The sequence below is a fragment of the Plectropomus leopardus genome, chromosome 11 (assembly GCF_026936395.1).
Source record: "Plectropomus leopardus strain MGB_pleo_1.0 chromosome 11, ASM2693639v1, whole genome shotgun sequence".
NCBI lineage: Eukaryota > Metazoa > Chordata > Actinopteri > Perciformes > Serranidae > Plectropomus > Plectropomus leopardus.
In genome coordinates this window covers 14253458-14274938 of record NC_142186.1, presented here as the reverse complement: position 1 = coordinate 14274938, position 21481 = coordinate 14253458, and the positions used below count along the sequence as shown (strand labels likewise).

The window sequence follows — 21481 nt, the reverse complement described above, 5'->3', positions numbered from 1 at the left end:
ACAATGCTGTGTAATAAACACAGCATCCATTCAATGCAAGTGAATTAGCAGTTTATGAAATGATGAATCCAAGCAAACTGAATTATACCATCTGTGGTTTATGTGGTTTTAAGCCTCAAGGGGCAGCTTAGATTGCTGTTGACATGTAGCCATTATGGCAGCTACAGTATGTCTGTATTGCTTTATATTCATACATTTAAAGACATTATAACATGCACATTCAAGGCTGGCTTTAAATGACAAAACCATCAAGCATTTAGGAATTTGATTTCATCAGTGTAATTCTACTTCACAAACATAGAGGCAAACGTATAGTCAAGGTCTACGTAGTGTACACCACTAGATTGGGTGGAATATTGGTAAAACCAGTATTTATGTACACCACCACAAGTGCAACATGCTGATACAAATTCTTCCTTTCTCTATCTTTAAAACAAGCTTCACATTTTAATCGCTAACCCAAAAAATATGTCTCCTATGACGCAAGTAGGTGCATCAGGCCTGGGCCAAAAGCCAGTGCTGTTTCACTTATTTGCAGAATCTCACAGGACTAAACAACATGGAGCCTACAGTAGGAAATGGTCCAAGCAGAAATCAAATCTGCCCTTCTGAATAAATATCATCTTGCTGTCTGAGGCACATCCCTCCAAGATAACCTGTCTGCTGAACACAGCTGCTTGACACACATACACACGCGTGCACACATAGAAAAAACAAAAGTTGCTCCCTATATATGCATGCACACACGCGTGCGTGTACACACACATCTGAGCTGGGTGAAAAAAATACGCTTTGGAAATGACAGGAATGCAGACAGACAGCCATGTGTAAAAATGCCTATCCATCCATCCATTCACCCATCCACTTATCCAACCATCCATTTGTTCATCCGTCCATCTGTCTGCCAATTCGTTTATCGGTCCATCGATCTCCCCGTCCATCTGGCTGCTCATCCATCTATCAAACATGGTTTAGAATTAAGGTCTAAGGCAGCAGCTCCGACCTAGAGGCCATGATGATATGGAGGGTTCCTGGAGTGATTTAAGAGATGTTAACAGAGTAAAGGTGTTGACAATTTCCAAGTATACTATCATGTCTTAATTACTGTACTTATTGCCTCTGGCTTGCTGTGCTAATTCCACATTATCAGTATTGGATAGGTGAGATGTTAAAGGAGCTGGATGGCTTGTAGTGAAGTTGAGGGAGGAAAGGGAAGGAGAATACAAACAAGTATTTTTTGTCATTTGGGCAAGAGCCAAGTTCTTTTTTGAACAAGGTTAAGCGCCAAGGTAACCTATCTGAAAATGTCAAGAAAACCAAACTGATGCCCCTCAAGTATTTATTATAGTGGCAGTGTTCAGATACAATGTGAAGGTTTTGGGGTTTTTTTTGGACTGAAGTATTTTGAAGTCTTTTTCTTTCCACAAACAGTAAATGGACAAGTTGTCTAAATGACGATATGGACATTTTCTGTTTTTGTTTGTAGCCACAAACTCATGTTTCTCTGATTTTCCTCATCTGTGTTTTTGTACATTCATGGGGTAATACAACATAAGATCACCACATTGTTTTGCTCAGCAAAAAACACTTGCTACTTCATGCTACCTGGTGTTTGTTCTCCCTTATTTGCATCTGAAAGAACTGATGTTGGCCTCCAGCCAGTGAAATCACTTGAGAACCTAAAACTGACACACTCAAACACATTCACACTGTTTAGGTCACCATTTGTGGAGCCAGACAGCTTCGGTTGACCAAAAAGAAAGAAACAAAAGAATCTGTGAAAGCCCATTCATGTGTGACTACAGACATGACGGGGGCAATGTTTTTTCAATACTAACTAGGAAATCTGGGCTATCCCATTTGTGACCACACCATTTTTTCTGTTCATTTCAATAGAAAAATACATCATTTCAACAGGCCACCCAGCATCATCAGACAATTTAATCTGGTGAAACATTTCAATAATTTATTTGGTGCCAACACATTTCATTACAATGGCAATTTCGTTTAACAGACAAAGTGAACGTGTGTATTTTGTTGTTGTTGTTCCTGAAAAGCCTAAATGCATGTCTGAACCTGTTTAACAGCCCCAAACTAAAAACAGCTAACCAACACAACAGTTGTAACAGATATGCCAGGATCAGACATTATCTTCCTGGCAAGATCTTCTAGCACCTTTATGTAGATGTAGTCCAATACCTACAGGTAAGCACCCAAGTACCAGCAGGAAACCGAGACCTGATGTATCTACTGTCAACACTACCTGCATTTCTTCCATCAATATTAATAACGACTGACATAAAAAGTCAATGTGTCAAGGTTAACTAAATAGCAAATTCCCCACCTTTTTTGAACACTAGTATTCTTATTGGCTAGTGACTAAAAAAGAATGGTCATACACCTTAGACTCATTTATTTTTACTGTTTGCAAAACAGGCACAGGATTATATATCCAGATTGAGATTTAGATTACAAATAAATTATTGTTACATAGGCAACATTTAATGAGGAATACAAGAGCAATATGAAATTTTGGGTTTATTGTCTAATATGCTCATACACATTTTAAATCAAGGATAATACTGACTAAAAGTCAATTTGCATTTGTCTTGAGCTGGAGAAGCCTGTTTGTTTAACAGCAAAGAGAGCTGCTGCAGTCAATCTCCATGGTAACCAAGAGCAACTTTGATGATTGTGTGTTGCATGTTATTGATTACAGTTTTTGAATGTAATAGCCTGTTTGTAACCAATAATATTTTGTATGTGACCTCCCCAAATCAGTTTGCAGCATGTTGACAGTTTGAAAGGCTATTTATACTGATATTAACTATGTCTGTGGTGCTACACCATTCATAGACAGAGCAGCATTAGCACCGATGACAGGAGCTATTAAGAATCAGACACATTCAACAATGGCCCACATACACACACATACACATAAATGTATTTGACACACATGGAATACGTATACGATCATTGTGTATATGCACCTGCAATAAAAGATGTGCACACTTGAATATCTTGTATACCCATGCATACACACATGCACAAGAACTAACCTGCCCACAGCCAAGGTCAGGGGATTGCAATATAGATGAGCATATTTGATCAAACTAGGAGAGGTTATGCAAATAGGATCCCCGCAATTAAACCAAATTCATGCATAATAGATAAATCCTCTGCACTGGACTGTGTGTATGTGTATGTGTGTGTGTGTGTGTGTGTGTGTCTGCCTGCCTGTAGTTGCATATCCTTGGGACAAAAAGGGGTGTGACCACTTCATCCAACTGTGGAACTGACATGTTAGATAAAACATTTGCAGACCTGTCCTGAAAAACATGTAGTACAGGGGCCATTTATTTTGTTATCTAATTTTGCAGATTATTTATTCTAGCAGAAAGTGTTAAAGCCCTACACCAGAACTTATTCTCTGCCCATAAAGCTATATATATATGTGTGTGTGTGTGTGTGTGTGTGTGTGTGTGTGTTCCCTTGGTGTTGTCAATAACCCTAGCTATATACAAAAAAACTCTAGCCACTCAGACCATAAACCTACTCTGAAGGAAGGCTATATATATATATATATATATATATATATATATATATATATATATATATATATATATATATATATATATACAAAGACTATGTAAAGACTATGACTACTAAGGCAAGACTATGTAAATTACGGTGTGGTTTTATATGTGGAGTAATTATAATAAATAACTTTAAGCACAATACAATCTGTCAGCCTTTGTAAGCTCAGAGTGCAGAAGCACAATGAAAAAAAAGTTGGTAGTTAGCTGCTGTAACAGGATTGCCAAGCAGGATTTCACTGTGTTTTTATTAAACTCAAAAGCACAGATGGCCAGTACCCTGTTCATACAACCACAGTCTGTAACACTATACCACAGATCTGATACCAAAAAGCTGATTCAGGAGGCAGAACAGGTGCAGTGAAAACAGTCTTCACTTGGTCAAAAGGCAGGCATATGCTTGTCAACATGGACAATCGGAGACAATAAGACTGCTCAGTGATGACTGCAAATCAGAGGGAGCTTGGGGGGCATGAGTAAGGCCGGTGATGAGTTGAGATAGATAACTCAGCAGTGACGGCTTGTGGACAGGTGAGCAATGGCAACTGTCAAGACTGAACAAATTTTTATTATCATTTTTGTAATTCTGAGTGAGGATTGGAATGCACATTTCTTTCTGGCATACAGATGCAAGCAGTGATCCACAAAAATGGGTGCAACCCAGACAGATGATTTTGAGCATTTTATGGTTCAGATTAGGCAGATTTCAAATCACACAGTAATATTCTCATATTAGTGCTAAATTGTTTCATTGATTTTTGTTTGCAAGGTGAGGAAACTAACACAATAATTTACTGTGTATGTATACTTCATTGGCCATTACTTCAAATACTGTCCAAAGACAATATAAAGAGACACGAGTATAGCTTGTCTTTTAGCTGCAAAAAGATTCCAAATCAAACAGATGGGACAGACAAAAGATGCCAATTTCAGTTAATTTGTTAACTGTGTCAATTAACAATTTTAATACTAATTTTGTTCTAAAATGTTTAAACATATTATCTACCTTGCATGAGTGGTCACAGCAGGCCATATACTGTGCTTAATCAGCTAAAAATCCACATTACTACACTGGAAATTGAAAGAGTCATTAAAAAGGTATTTGAGATTATAGAAATAGTAAAATATTTAGTTCATAAGACAGAAGACAGGAAAAACAGATTTTTAATGGGTAAAAAGAAAATCTGTTTCAGCTTGACAGACTGTTAACAGTATTCTGTCTGGCTGGGACACTTGCTTACAGACCTCACCATTCCCTGACTGCCTGTCTATCTCACTGTAATTATGCTTATCCTCTTTTGGGGTGACCCCCACTCTCCCAGCCCCATTTGCCCCTGAAATCTTTATGGATCCTGAGGCGGTTGTCATGGAAACAAGGAGTACGCCAGGCACATGGTCCCCCCTTTGAATACAATTAATATGCAGCCTGATTTATCCCTCTTTCTTGAAGGGAGGGGTAGATGGGAGGAGGGGAGGGGGCCTGGTAATTGGGGTAAGAAAAACAGATAGAGATAGGGGAAATGAAATTAGCAGGTTTTTTTTTTAAAAAAATACATTTGAATTTCAGGGTGTGAGGACGGTCAGAGGATGGGTGGATGGATGGACTGATGGGTCGGGATAAAACAGGATAAGAAAGTGGAATGAGATGATTTAAAATCAATCTTTAGCTCGCTGCAAAACAGTTTTTTCCCTCTTTCATTTTGGAACTGTGACAGTTGGGATAATGTAAGGATGGGCGGGTCGATGGATGATTGTAAGAAAAGACTGCAAGAGGAATGATGTGTTATCATACATTCGTACAGCCTCTACAAAATGTGACTTTATCCGTAGCTTAAAATTCGAAATGTCTAGCCACGGAAATTACTGGACACATGCAAATTAAAGAAGATGAAAAACATTTAGTCTAAGTCATTTTTTCAAGACGACAGAGAAAGAAAATAAGAGAGAATGCACCTATTTGCTGTGGTATGATTGAAATAGATATAGGCTATAATGGAAACTAAACTTCTGAATTATTTTTATACATACAGTATATGTCAACAAATGTAAAGATTTCCGTTTTTTGTCCATCTTTGACATCTCCTCTGTCTCCTTTTATATATCCATCAACTACAACAGCACACATTATACTCCCTCATTAGACACAATGTGAGAGTCCTTCAGCTGCAGCAGAGGGCTTGATCTTACAAGGGGGCCATGACACAGAGAGAGCAGAGAGAGAGAGAGAGAAAGAGACAGTAGAAGGAGGAGGAAAAAAGGGAACATAAGGAGGAGTGTGAATGAGCAAAAAGGAGAGATAGGGAAAGAGAGGAAGGAGGGGTTAAAGAAAGAGAGAAAGAGAGAGTGAGAGGGGGTGGGGTGCAGAAGTGAGAGCCAGGTGACAGCCACACAGAAGCAGTCGGGTGGAAAGAGCCAAACGCTGGAGCCAATTAATTCCCTCCACATGTTTTGAGACAAAAGCCTGTGCACTTGACCCTCCTGTGAGCTGAGAGAAGAGAGGGATGGGTGTAGGCATCGGGTGGGGCGTCGGGGAGTTGGGGTGGGGGGCTGACAAACTGAAGAAGGAGTAAGAGGATCAAGGGGGCTATGGAATGGGGGAGACAAATAAATGTAGGGGAGAGTAAAAAAGAGGCAGTGTGATGGGAGGGGGGATGAAAGAAGGTGAGGGAGAGAAAATATGAGCATGTAGGAAGATAGAGATACACAGGAAGGAAATACGGAATGAAGTGAGAGAGAAGGACAGCAATAAATGAGGAAATCGGGTGCAACTTATGACAGGACTTAGAGGAGGTCTCTGTGAAAAGGATTTTTTTGTGCTTCTTTTATCTTTTGTTGTAAGATGTGTAAGCTTTGTTTTGGCCTACTTATCGTTCCTCTAGGTGTCTCGAAGACAGCATACGTGCAAGACAGCTGCACATGGCAACGTGGCTCTGAAAATGTGTTATTATTATGTGTTATTATCATTATTATTATTATTAAATTAAGTTATTATTTTTTATTTATTTTATTACTCTCTAAAACCTTGGAACGTAGTGATGGTGTTATTTTCTGGCTGCTACACACTGCACAGCCGTCACCAAGAGGCGTCTCCACTTCCAAAACTCAGCTTGTCCTCTCAGAGAGGGTGTGGACTCTTCACGGTAGAGTAGAAAGTACATACACTTCTCCCAAAAGACTATCAAATTCACAGTAAATTAATATTGTTATTACCTGGAGCTGTCAAGTAGTTTATACAGTGCTGTTTGTAAAAGAGGGTGGAGGCCATGTGCACACAAGCATTAGCCTTGCAGTATGAGTGAGAATATTACATTTGAATCAGCAAATATTTTCTTTATGTCCTGATAAATGGTGTCTCATATCATAATAAAATACAGGATCAATTTCCACTGACTTCCAAAACAACTCATATAACCAGCCCCAAACAACATAAATTACCACTCTTAACAGTCAAGGTTTCGAACACATTCTTTACGGCTGGTCGCAGTTCTACTATAAAAAATACCTTATCAGGTATAGGCGAAAACACTACATGGTTATATTTAGGAAAATGGATTGTCATGACATACATACTTTTGTCACTAATGCAACATGCTGTGTTTCACATCTCATAGGTTACATTAGACACATCAGAGATGTCGCTGTTATTTTCAATTATTATTTATGCTCTATTAATGTAAAATATGTTACATTTGACAAATCATATACAAGCATAGCATACTAGGCTATATTGTTATTCAGAGAAATCAGCACTGACTATGTGGCCAATCACACCAAGCTGCGTCGCTACAGAAGCGTCACCAGCAAAACCATTGTTTTCCTATAGTACAGCGGCCTGTCAGGCACTCCTCTTTTGCTGCTGCATGGAGCATTTTTCTGGCGCTTTTTGAGCATGCATAAAAGTGAAAATATTTTCAACTTTTCCACTCAAGGCGTGGAGTCGCACTGCTCGTCAATTACACTTGGAGCCATACAGATGCAAAATAAGCATTATACATACTTAGCAGTGAGACAAAATCCTATCTGAGCGACTAGCTCTAGTTTTTTGCACATATTATTAAACTATGCCACATCATCATCATTATTGCCTGTAGCTAGCTTATGTTAGCTTTATCAGTAGTTTATAGAAAATAATCTTCAATTATTTTTTATATGTCAAATCACTCACAATTATAAAATTACTTTAAAACTGAAGAGGAGTTTTAGTCCAAGGCTTACCTTAAAAATCCTCAAAAGAGACATACAACTGTTTTCTGGTCTCACACACTGCAGTAAGTAAGTAAAATTGTCTTTTACGAAATAATTAGCTTACAAACCCCTTTTTAAAAAAAAAAAACAAAAACATATTATCGTGTGTTATGTGTTTGTTAAGATGTGGGTAGGGACAAACAGCCTTGGCAACTGAAAGAGCATTTTCAGGGCTGGTGGATAAGACTTACCAATCACATACTTTGTTCCTCCACAGTGGAAGAGAGCATCAAATTGTGGGCTTATGGTTGGGAGCAGGAGCAGGTTGATCACAGATCATTGGCCTATTAATTTGAGTAAAACCAATTGATCTTAGGTTGTGATCACCTCCGCCAGGTGTGGAGAGGTGTGAGGATAAAGATTGATCTGCTTAATTAAAAATGTAGGAAACCGTCTTTTTTTTGTATAGAGCCTCCTCTGTTAAACTTAATCAGGGAATAAGTAATGTTGTCGTTCTGTTTTATTGTAACATGTAAGAAGAGGAACTCAGGCTCGTGATTTGGATGACTGATTGCTGCCACCAGGCTTGTGTGTGTGGAACAGCAGCCAGAGCGACGAGGAGAGCGAAGGAGGAGCACGAAGGAGAGAGAGAAGCTGAAAAAAGGGGTCTGAAGAAGAGGGTAATGGAAAAGATAACTGATGTCTTCTTGGTCACAAATAGTGCTGCTTTAATTTATCAAATCAGAACTGCGAAGCAACGTTACATCCTTAAAAATCCATGACACTGTGCAGAAGAGTGTGAGCAGAGCTTTGTTGGCTTCAATAAATAAATACTAAGGGAATATTTAAAAAGTCAATAAAAAATAAACTTAAGTCTTAAGAGTCTCTACTATTTGAGTTATGCTGTTGAATATAAGCACAAAAATACTCAAGACGTTCAGTTTTCCTCCATTCCCCTCTCCCCTCCTCTGTGGTCTGTGTTTTTTGTTGTGGCTTCGTTGCCACGACTGGCAACAGAGAACTCCTGCCACACAGGCTCTGGAGGAAGCCGTTCCTGACAGGAAATCAGACTTTATTCAGATTTACTTGTGTGGAATAGCGTCAGTTGAAACAACAGGCACAAGTGCTAGTTGACGATATATTAACAAGCACTGCTACATTCTGCCACATTTTTGAGGCAGCATCACTTTTACTGCACTCTTAAGAGAGGAGGGAGGAGCGACAATGCTCCGGGATGGGATCGCTGTCTCACCATTTTGTGCTCAGTATTTTTTTGCTGGTGCTGAATGTCCGGATCACATTAAGAAACATCTGATATGATAAATTTCTGCTGACCTGAAGGAAGATATTTAGATTTTTAAGTGTTTCATTTTTAAACGTTCTTTTTAAGGAACTATAGCAAAATAGCAAAATCGGAGGAGCAACCTTGCATTGACAAAAGCGCAAGTTCTTCAGTCAGCTGAGCCACCAGGCTTTGTTGATTGTGGATAAGAGGATGGAGAAAGCATTGGTATTTAGATCTGTGTAAAGGAGAAATGAAAGACAAGCAACTTGAAAATTACTTATCCAAAAAAATGGGACAAACAATTTTCATGGACCTGATGGCAAAGGACAGAAGGACAACGACAGTTGTTTTTTTTTTTCTGAAATCTGAATCCTTTCCCTTCTATTTGTCGCACTAAAAGCCAGAGGAGAGGAAAGATACAAGCTATCATAAATGATTGGAAGAGAAAATCCTATCATTTGATTGTCTGATAGACTGCCTCCCCCCACCTCCACATGCTCAACACCCCATGTTAGGAACATCTCTCTGGGACAATAGACTGAAACAAGTACTCTAGCCGGGGAGGCAATCTGGTGCTAGAGATGTCATTAGAGGGGACCTAAGAGCAAGCGATTGAGCAGAGAGTGCTTCCCTGGAGAGCCGGTGTAGAGTCTGTTCTTTCACTGCGATTCTCTCTTAACACCCCTCTTTATTCTTTTTTTCTTGCTCTCTTCTGTCAAATGTGTGATGTCTTTTCAGATTTAACTAATACATTTTACAGTATTAAAGATCCAGTGCGAAGGTAGAGGCATTTTTTGGCAGAAATTGTATACAGCATTAGTTTATAATCACCTGGAAGTAAAACAGCTTTGTTTTTGTTACCTCAGAATGAGTCGTTTATATCTATATAAGGAGTGGGTCCCCCTTTACGGAGTCCACCATGTTGTTTCTACAGTAGCCCAGAGCAGAAACACCGACTCTAAATCGGGCCATATGCTTTTACACATTGGACACCATAGTTCTCCTACACATTGGACACACAGTAGAAGTTTTAGTTTTGCAACTTCACTGCTAGAAGCCACTAAATCCTTCAAGATACACCTTTTAATCACACTGTGAGACATTATCTCTTTGAAAACTGTGGCCCTTTGGCTGGAGAGAAAATGATGTTTATGCTCTTGTAGCATTAAAAGTTCTGTACATCAAACATGCAAAATAAACTCTTACATTATTTAATGCCTGATGTTAATCTTGTAAAAACACATTTCACACAGAATAATTAAAGACAGTTAATTAAGATTTTGACTGTTCCACGTAGGCCCTATGTAATAGGATGAGGTACATTCTGGTTTTGTATGACTGAGGGCACTTGACAAATGTTAATATAAAAAAAATTCACACTTTATTCCACCTACAGGTTGTGTATAGAATATTTGAAACATTGCAGCAGATATTAGTTGAGATTCAACAATTCAGCTGTTTTATTTCATCTATAGATGTTTAACATATTATCTATAGACTATATGCGACAATTCATTAATGTACTTACATATACATTCTGTGTTCGTAAGGAGAACAGATGAGAGAGAAATAATAGAAATTGTCAAATCATTTACGAGTAAAAAGTCTACAGACTGCAATGGAACTGATATGGCTATGGTCGAGAGCATCATTGAGTGTGTTGTGAAACCTATCACACATATATGTAATCTGTCTGTCCAATCTGGTGAGTTTCCAGGCAAAATGAAAACAGCTTAAGTGATATATTTAGTATGTACAAATCAATAGCTTCAAATCTGATACAGTACAGATCATCTGTGGGGTTCCCCAGGGTTCTGTTTTGGGGCTATTGTTGTTTATTATGTCCACAAATTACATATGTGAGGTCTCCACAGTGCTAAAAATAATATTATTTTGAGATGACACAAATTTAATTTCTTGTGGTAAGAACTTGGAACAACTTTTGGATACAGTGGAAAGTGAATTGAAAATGCTAAAGAGCTGGTATGATTCTAACAAACTAACACTGATTTTAAATAAGACCAAATTCATAATTTTTGGGAAAAGCTTGACTGACCTGAACAAAAAACTCATGATAAATGAAGTGGAAATTGAAGAGTGTCTGAAATGAATTAATTACTGTGTGGAAATGTGGGGACATATAGGACAACCACAGACCCAGTTTTGATCCTTCAAAAAGAGTCATAAGAATTGTAAACAACACCTCTTACAGAGAATCAACAAACCTACTTTTATCATATTAAAAGCACTTAAATTTAAGGATTCAGTTGACTCAAAACAATTCCAATTAGGGATGGGCAATATATTGAATGTATTCAATGTATCGTGGCCAGTTCCTCGTGCGATGTATGAAATGACTTTATTAGTATAAAATGTGTCGCTTTTATGAACCACCAGCGTTTTTATGAACCATTGGCGCTCTCTCCTGCAGCTGTCTGCCTCACTCAGGACAGACAGAGGTGAGCTTCGGCAGGACTCCAGTCACATTTTTGAGCACTACTGTGATTTGCAAATACAATTAATATATTATCTCTAGAGCTAGTAGTTTGTTTCCAGCTTACAGTGAACCTGATGAGTGGTAATGGAGGTAGTGTGCGGGTGAGGCATGTTTATCTGCAGTGCTCAAATTGCGACTATTGAGCCACATTTTGTGACCGTGGAGCACCAGTGCGACCTGCAAATATCAATAATACATCACCTGTTTAACTGCCTGCTAATGCTAACAACAAACTGTTGACCAAAAGCTTTAAGCCCACAGCAAAAAGACGAACCAGGTCCTTCAATTCAATTCAATGTTCAATTTAATTCAAAATTCAATATTTGTTTATTTTAGTAGATAACATTAGTTAAAAGAAATAATTTAAAATATTGCTATATATCGTGTATCGTGATATTCCTTCAAAATATTGCAAGATTATTTTTGAGCCATATCACCCAGCTAATTCAAATCACGTATAGAGCTAAAAATCATCTCCTCTCTACAATATCCAAAAGTTGTTTCGAATCAAGGTAAATACACATGATCTGAGAGGAACTTTTATGTTCAAAAAACAGTTGGTAAGGACTAACAAAAAATATAATTGTATTACAGTTAAAGAGATTCATTTATGGAACAACTGTAGTGTGGAACCAAAAACATTTAATGAGTTTAAATATGTCTCTAAAAATAATGTATTGAAGGGATATGAGCTGGTAGAACAGAGAGGTAAACAGGCTCAGTAAGAAGTGACACAAGACAGGTCGTCTGCTTTTGTTAGTGTGACTTTGTTTTTCTCTGTTGATGTGTTTCTTTGTCCTGTGATGTGTGTGAGTATTTATACAGACTGATTGGTTCTTCCTTTTTGTATTAATTCCTCTTTGATTTGATCAAGGTGCGTATGCTGAACATGTATATTTGTATGTAACTGTATATATGTGAGTGTATACATGAGTGTGTACATATATGTATATGTGTATATGACTGTATACGTTCCCATATGTGTGTGTGTGTGTGTGTGTGTGTGTGTGTGTGTGTGTAAAAATTGTAAAAAATGAGGTAGGATTTGATAAGTATTAACTTCCTCCTTCCTACAGATGGCATAGATAGTATCTGCTCCGGAGTCCAACCTCAAGATAATTTTATCATCCAAGGGCCCTTATATTTCATGCCAGTGCAAAGCTGGTAAGAGTGCAAAGCTGGTAAGACCGCAGCAAAGCCTGACATTAAGCAATTCTAAATATTAAAAAAAAATATATAATTTTTTTATGTTTTGCATATGCTCCTGTTTGGCTTTAAAAATACCTTCTTGCCACAAAATAGGACGAATTCCTCAGGATCAACAATGTGCTGCGTGCCAATTTAAGCATAGCGTCCACAGTCAAAATTGGAGGTTATGGGGCAACCTCTAGCTCAACTGCTAGAGTGTGCGCCCCATATGGCTGAGGCTTCTGCAGCGGCCCGGGTTCGATTCCAGCCTGTGGCCCTTTGTTGCGTGTCATTGCCTCTTCTCTCTCCCACCTTTCCTGTCACTCTCAAACTATCCTACCAATAAAGGGAAGCTGCCCCAAAAAATAATCTTTAAAAAAAAAAAATTGGAGGTCACCTGATTTGCTTGAAGACATATTTCACCAATGGAAAGATGGTCTTTCATGACACTAGACTGTCTATAGAGTAGGAAGATGCAAATACTTTTGAAATCGGTGCTATATTACCAGATAAATCAGAGGACAATGTGGTATTTTCTTGTTCTCAAGAGGTAGAAAATCTACAACTACCAAAATGCAGTGCTCTGCACAGGACCAAAAACCACTTCTGCTGATGGTTGACATACTGTAAACTTGTCCGTTTGGCACAATGGCATCTGGCTGGTAGCAAACGATCTTGTATAACAGTTAAATGGTGTGCTAAAACATGTTTTAGAAAACATGTGAGGCAACGCAAATAGCAGAATCTTGGTTTATACCGGATCAGCTCTAAGTTCTACAGTTTGATATCAGTATGGGGCCCACTTCCTGTTCACAAACTCTCACAATTACAGCTAAACAGTCCACTAAAATATGTTTTAGATAACATTTGAGTCAAGAAAAAGGTAGTGCAGTATTATTATCTTGATTTATATTTGATCAGCACTGTATAGTTTTACCGTCTGATCAGAGAGAGAGTGAGAGAGCCAGGTCTCTTAAATAACTTCTACACTCTATGTCTTAGGTGGCAGCCAATACGAAAATGTGGTCGTGCAGTCTGTAGTTCAAGTAACAGCCTGAAAGCCAAAAAATCTCTGCCACATTACACAAAACGCGTCACACTGTTACCATGCTATTTGTGAGCATAAATTTGGACTGGCTCAGTCAGACGGATTGAAGCTGAAGTCTGGAGAAACCTTGAGTAACACTGAAAAACATTAGATGCAATCTTGAAAGCATGAAATCCAAATGTCTTAATACTGTACATCCAGTATTAATCTTAGTATAGTAAGACCATGCTAATAATGTCAGCTCAACATTTTGTTTCTCTCTATCAGCCTGGACTTGCTGCCACCCCAGAAACTTTCAGAGGGCAGGAGTACTTGCCTTGACAGACAAACTGCTTCAGCTAATCTTGAGCATTAGCATCTGCTCTTCTGCTACACAAATATGTTGACAGTAACGGTCTAAAAAAATACCACTTATTTATATTTACCATTTATATGTGACATGTACCTTGTCGACAACAATTCTCGAGGTTTTTTGATACACTAAGCATTGCCAGCATAATTCACCATTTCTCATTCAGCACCCAGGCCTCTAACCTGCCAAATACCAGCTAGCAGCATCCTTGTTGTATGTCTGTGGCATTGTGAACACAGCTTGACTGTTCCCAAGCTTTGCAGCCCTTCGTAGCTGGTCCTCCATTAATGGAATTATTTTATTTGTACCAGGGCACATCTTCATCACCAGTGGAGCCAGTTGATAAATCAAGCTTTTGTCAAATACAGTCAGAAAACCACAGAAATCTCTTTCTTTAAAAAAAACTCTGCAAGTGCATCCATGGGGTTTTTCTTTCACATAATTTCTGCAATAATTTTACTTACTGCTGTGTTAACTCTACTAACGTTAGGGTTAGCGCTTGTTGCTTCAGGAACCACCATTACTGTTGTCGAGTCATCAAGTACAATGCATCGACGCATTGTCAACTACAATGTTGATCCGTGATTGGCCCGAATAGATTGTAATTTCTATAAAGTGTTTGGGGTGGCAAAGAGTCCAGACTGATGACAGAGACAGATTGCTGAGCTCATGTCATTAGGATGGTCTTACCAGGGTATGTTAATCTTGAGTTCAGCAAACTGTCAATCTATCTTATTGTAAGAATTCTGATTGAAATGTTATCATCTTAACTGCTTCCATATTATCCATTACACTGCCTCTATCTTGTTAATTTCACAACTAAAAATCAAGACTTTTTGTACAGACCCAAATCAGTTACATAAAATAAAATCACTGTATTCTCCTTTAACAAGCCTACTTATCCTCAACTGAAGTTTAAAATACATGTCTGTATACATACATCAGCATCAATTTCCGATGCCATATTATAATTCATGTGTAATAATGTCTCCAAATGATCAAGGACCTTTTGACCAGGGACCAGATGGTGTGTACATTAACCATATCACACCATTTTATGACTGTCCCCTCTTCTAACAAGAGGTTAAGTACTTAGAGAGAGCAGTCACTCTGGAGTGTGTCCCTTATGGCAGACTGTCAAGCAGTCTGTGGCCAGAATAATGTCTGGCTGATTTGACTGCTCTCTAACTATGTCAGTGTATCACCAGGATATTTAGGTCCTTATTATTACAGCGCGTAGCCAGGCAAACACTCAGAAAATGAAAAGAAATCACATTCAAAACATTGTCATGCTAACACAACATTGGCAATAGAACACTCAAATACAAATTTACACAAACTAATGCAAGCATTAAAACACACGTACACACACACACAAAGCAAATCACAGAGAATTTAATGCATGGAAGCCAGGTATGAACAGAAAGCAGGGAAGAAGTTAAAAATGAGCACACAGGAGTGGAATTGAATAGAGAGGGAACAAAAGGTGGGAGATAAGAGTATGTAGAGACATAGATGGGACGAGAGGGTCACTCAGGATGTTGGGGTGACAGGATAGGCTGAAGTTGGTAAAAGAGGAAGGCAGGTGAATATGAGTACGTAGAAGAGAAGCTAAATGGAAAGACAAGACAAAAAATGAATGAAATGTAGACAGAATAATGGATAGGGACTTATACATAGTGGACCTGGAGAGAGTCAAAGCAAGGGAGGTTGTAAAGAGCTAGATGTACCTAGAGAAAGAAGGCAGGAATGCTCAAAATGGAATGAGAGAGAAGGTAGGGCAAAATGTTAGAAGACAGGGTAGGTAGAAGAGGCAGCCCAGGTGTGGAACATGGCCAAAAAAAGTAGAGCCCTTGATAGGCCCATGCAGTTGTAATTTTGGGGATTTTTTTTAACCTCTTTACATTATTGCATAACAAATATTAAAAATAATAATAATAAATAAATAAATGAACACCACCAAGTTTTTGCACCACATAAGCAGTGTTCTGAGGAAGATAGAAAACTTAGTTATACTCATCATGAGTTATTTATTCTTAAGTAATATTATTCTTGGCAACTACATCTAACAGCTCCACAATTCTCAACTTAAATTTCTGAGGCAATAAGCTTTTGGAGATTGTTTTTTAAATGCACATATGATAAACAAGTTATGTGATTTAATAATAAGCATGCACTCTTAAATCCTGCTTTGCATATTTATGTTTGGCAGTAAAATGTCTCTCACCAGCAGTGCTATGTTGCTAATGGAATTTCCCATTACACTGATATGCAGAAAAACATGGCTGTTTTTCACTGTGTACAGTGTTTTATTTTAAGATTATGTAAGTCAGTTATGTTTATACAGCATAATGAGCGTTTAAAGACTGCAGTGGCGCCAGGTGTATAATTAAGTCTACTAGATGCACACTATCTTTCACCCGTTTGATTTTCTCCCTGTTTTTTACAGAACAAAATTAAAATCTGACTGCAGGCATCACACTTAGGGCTTGTCATAAAAATGTTTTAAATTTGCTTCTTGTACCTGCTTTGAAAGGTGTAGTTTAGTTCAGAGAAAAGATTATGGTCCTAAATAAACTAGGTTTAAAAGTGGATTTCAAGTGGATTAGGTTAACTAAAACTATAATACGGTGTGGCCCTGACAGCTTAAATAAAGAAAAGAAAACATCTTCGTAACACATATGCAACGTAGTCACACACGCTGCCAATATGGAGAACACAACCAAACAGACAATGCAGCAAAACACTGCAAAATCACATAAACTGCATCCTCTAAAAGGATCATGACCAAAATGTGTCCCTCTTGTTTTTTTGCCATCCTTCTCCGTTGCATGTGTCCAGACCAAGATGCTGTCCCAACCAAGAGCTATATCTTATAAACAAACTAATAATTTTTGATTTTGACGGACTGCTGTTATTTTTACCAGTACAGTACTTGCTGCACTTATTTAGCCAACCAGGAAACTCGAAAAAAAATGCATTAAATCTACCACTCAAATCTGAGCATTATGGCGTAAGTGATACACACACAGCAGACAAAATGAGAGACAACAGAAAAAAGGAATTTCACAAGGTGTGTTCAGAGAAAAAGACAGTGAAAACAGAGCTTTTATCAAGAATGTACTTTTACATAGATTCTTCTTTTTTTTTCCACATACTCTATTTGTTTAATCACAGGGTGTGTCATTGGAGGACACCAACTAGCACAACACTTTTTATTTGACCAGGGTGGACTTCAGTCCAGCTCTTATCAATCATGCTTTGCCCAAAAGTATAAAAATGAATTCTCTATGCATCCATGCAGATCACAGCTGCTTCCAGTGATCGAGAGCTTTCAGGTAGGTCACTGGTAAAATTATTGATCAAATTTATTCTTTCTTTTATTTTCAGTATGCAATTTTGTCAATAAAACTGAACTAAATTTGGTACATCTTTACACTACAGCTTAGCTATGGCAACTAAATAATCATAAAAATAATTTTCTGTAAAAATAATCTTTTTCACATCCGAAGATCTGAATGTGCATCAGAGCTAGGGCAAAGAGTGTAGTGAGCTGATTCTCAACCTTCCTGATAGTTTCCCTTTTCTCTTTTTTATGTTTGTTATTTGTTTCTGGTGACTAAATAAGGACAGGGATTGTATTAGGGGAAGGCTGATCTGAATATATTCGAGGGACATCAGAGGCGCTCCTGTTGTCTTTCCTTTTTGTATCTGAATATATGTTCGTTAAATGTTTTGTCTAAACCTGTTCTAAGTGACTGTACTGTGGACAGCAAAAAATGAGATAAAGGACCATAAAACAGCAACCTTTTTTTTCAGAAAATAAAGCTGCACACCTATATACATATCTATCTATCTATCTATCTATCTATCTATCTATCTATCTATCTATCTATCTATCTATCTATGTATATACATACATACATATATAGATATATATATGGATAATGTGTGTGTGTGTGTGTGTGTGTGTGTGTGTGTGTGTGTGTGTGTGTGTGTGTGCGCGCACGCGCACACGTAAAGACAGAAATAGCGTGTACAGTATAGGTGAAGTTTGAGTGTGGCTTTCTTCCTAATCCCAAATATCTGTGTATTGTATGTGTAGGTATGTATGTGTATGTGAAGATATATGCATAGGCTTTTAAATTAAGGCTAAGCAAGATCATACAAGTGTCAATTTGCTCCACAGGATGATGACTCCATCTGTTGTCGTTGTCTTGTTGGCTGTCCTTGGACAAACAAGTGGCCATTTTGGTGAGATTACACTTTTAATAGGTTCAATCAAATTATTAATAATTTCCCAATAAATTAAAATTTTGGTTTTAGTAGTTTTAGACACATCATAAGTGTGCCTTTCTTACCTTATTTTCAATATGACATTAAATGACTTTAAACAGGTCTAAATATTGCCAGAGGTGGAAAAGTAACCCAGTCCTCCCTGGGGTGGAATGGCTTTCCAATAAGGGCCATTGATGGAAACCGCGCAAGCAACTGGGGACGAAAATCCTGTACCCACACAAACAGACAAACAAAACCATGGTGGAGACTGGACCTCCTGAAGAAGTATAAAATCAACACTGTTACCATCACCAACAGGAAAGACTGCTGCCACAAGAGGCTCAATGGTGCTGAGATCCGCATAGGAAATTCCCTTCATGACAATGGCAACGCTAATCCCATGTAAGAGTAATTTCTGTCATATGTTAGGTTTGAACGTGTATGTTGGTTGTGTATGTTACAGGAAATAAGTGCACTAGACATACATACATATATATAATATAACATATATATATATATATATATATATATATATATATATATATATATAGACACCAAATTATTTTACATCAAAGGCATCATCAGTATCTACATACAACAACTTATTAGTTCTATACATTGTATTTGTCTCGTAACATACTTTTACTGATAACTCTTTTGTCTTTAGATGTGCTGTCATCTCATCTATCGCAGCTGGGACCTCCAAAACCTTTGCATGTAATTTAATGGAAGGCCAGTATGTAAACATTGTGATTCCTGGGAGAAAAAAATACCTGACGCTGTGTGAAGTGGAAGTCACTGGGATAGAATCAGATGATTCCATCGAATATGCCTGCGGATGAGCGTGAAATAATTCTTCATACTCATGTCAACTTCATTTTAAAACTAATCTTTGCCTTAGCTTTGCTTGTCTTTGCTTTGTTTCTGCTTCTTTTCCCTCAATAGAATATTGATACATAATGGTCTACTGACCACTGAAGCAAAGTTTAATTGTCAATTTAACACATCACAGCCACTTTCTGCAAGAGATTTTGCTGCTTCACAGCACCAGGAATTTTACATAATTTGCACCTGGATTTATAACAATGTTGTTGCTGTTCAACAGTTGTTTGAGTTCCTCTTATACCACATTAATAAACTCTTCTATATAAAAGTTTTCTGTGTTTATTGTTTATGATCTACTTTAAAGAAATAATTCAATGTTTTTGAGAATAAGATTATTCCCATTTCTTGACATAAAGTAGAAAAGAGATAACCCTCTTAAATTTGTATGACAAATATGAAATTGCCATCAGCAGCTGGCTAATTTATCACAAAAACAGCCTGGCACGTTTCAAATGTAACCTACCTTTAGCCTATCAGCTATCAACAACCTGATTTTAACCTGACAGCTTGGTGCATTGTTTGTGTAAAATTTTCGGCTTGGGTTTCTGTTATTTGTGTTGGTTAATGGCCATTGTTAGATTAGTTAGTTAGTTTTTATTAGGGAGGAAGACTTTCCAAAGCACACATAACTAGGCATGTATTTCAAATTCAGCATTGCAGTACAAGCAGTCCAAAAAATGATAGATCAGTTATAGCATGTATGTAATATCATGTGACTTAATGTTAATGTAAGAAATTGATTGGCCTGCAAACACAAAAAAAAGGGACTTCAAGTGTTACTTGTGTAACGGCATATTTAAAGCTTGTTATTTCAGTATAAGTTTCTTGTGCAAAAATCAACATTTATCTAGTGAGACTCAGTGTTATTTGCGATGCAATAAGATAACTAGGGCTGGTGACAGAATTCCTTTGGGCCTATGTATGTTTCATTTCTCCCCTCCGGTCTGACTGGCAACTTGACGTATGCCGTTTGTGGGGATCCTTGTGTGGTCTGCTGCATTTAGTCCAAAACCCACACAACTTTTCCAGATGTTAAGTGCTTCTCTATCGTAGAAAAGTCATGCTTCAGCAGAAGGGGCCACAGTGGCGAAAAAAATGAAAAATAGAGCAAAATATATCAAAAAAGTAGAAAGGATTTGAGGAGCTCCAGGATGCTGCATCTACATATGCTGCAGTCATCATAGCAACATCGTAGATGCTAGCAATGGCACCAGCATCGGTGCCAATCCTTGACAGCGCCTACTGACTGTAGGCCCTTCTCTTCTGAAAGAGTTTCTCTCAGTCATGCTCAGGTGTGGTTCCCTCAGGTACTGTTGGTCGAGGAGCACACCTTACTGTCAACAAGTTCCTGTGCCAGGTCCTCTTGCCACTCTTTGTCATTCTTGTACTTGGCTGTGAATGGTGTCCCTCCAGGACACCTTGGAGCAATGTTTGCACTGTAGCAGGGCTGGGCGATGATTTTTTTCATATCAATCAATAACGATATTTATCACGGTATACATCAAATCCCTAGGTTTCCTTTTACTCCGAAGTGAAATATTTAAATATAGGGTTAATTTTGGTTTAAGTATTAAGTTTCTGTCAGACACTGAACATGACAAATATATATTGCAGAACAGACATCACCAACTGGCGGGCCTATTCAACTAAAATTCAAAGAGGTCCATCTACTGAAATTTTCTCCCAGCAAAGGTCCGAACCTCATACCTAAAATCAATATCACGATTAATTGATTAATTGAACATTTTACTTCGATTCAATTAATGTTTCGCATGAATACGTGTTACGTTACCCCCCCTATTTGATAAGTGCCACCAAACAGAACCATGAAGTTGTATTTCTGTTAATTCAAAATGGTACCAGCCTTGTATGTTTGAAAATATTTATATTTGGCACCAGTGTATCAATAACATCTTGTAAGAGGAAGTCCCACGATATATTGCAATATCAATATTTTGTCTCACCCCAAAGAAAAACACACCTTTTGGTCTGGAATGAAAAGAAAAACCCATGACTGGGTACATGCCACCTACATCCTGTTTCATATTATAAAAAAAACGTGTTTTAAAAGCCCTCTAGCGTTTCAGTCTTATATGAGCAAACAGGGTGGGTCTTCTGGAAAAAAGAGTCCATATAGTGTGACAGGTGAATTAGCCTTTGAAGAGGA

At 37.9% G+C, this 21481-nt stretch overlaps 1 protein-coding gene and 1 long non-coding RNA gene across 2 annotated transcripts in view; one reads left to right on the top strand and one right to left on the bottom strand.

The window, feature by feature from the left end:
* Positions 1 to 21481, bottom strand: part of LOC148188218 (uncharacterized) — a 161305-nt gene that overhangs the window by 75095 nt on the left and 64729 nt on the right. The window lies entirely within an intron of this gene.
* LOC148188220 (fucolectin-like) lies at positions 17426 to 19426 on the top strand. Its single transcript, XM_088084044.1, has 4 exons — positions 17426 to 17489; positions 18341 to 18405; positions 18549 to 18831; positions 19097 to 19426. The coding sequence occupies exons 2-4, from the start codon at positions 18342 to 18344 to the stop codon at positions 19269 to 19271; spliced, it is 522 nt and encodes a 173-aa protein (XP_087940170.1). The 5' UTR covers positions 17426 to 17489; position 18341; the 3' UTR covers positions 19272 to 19426.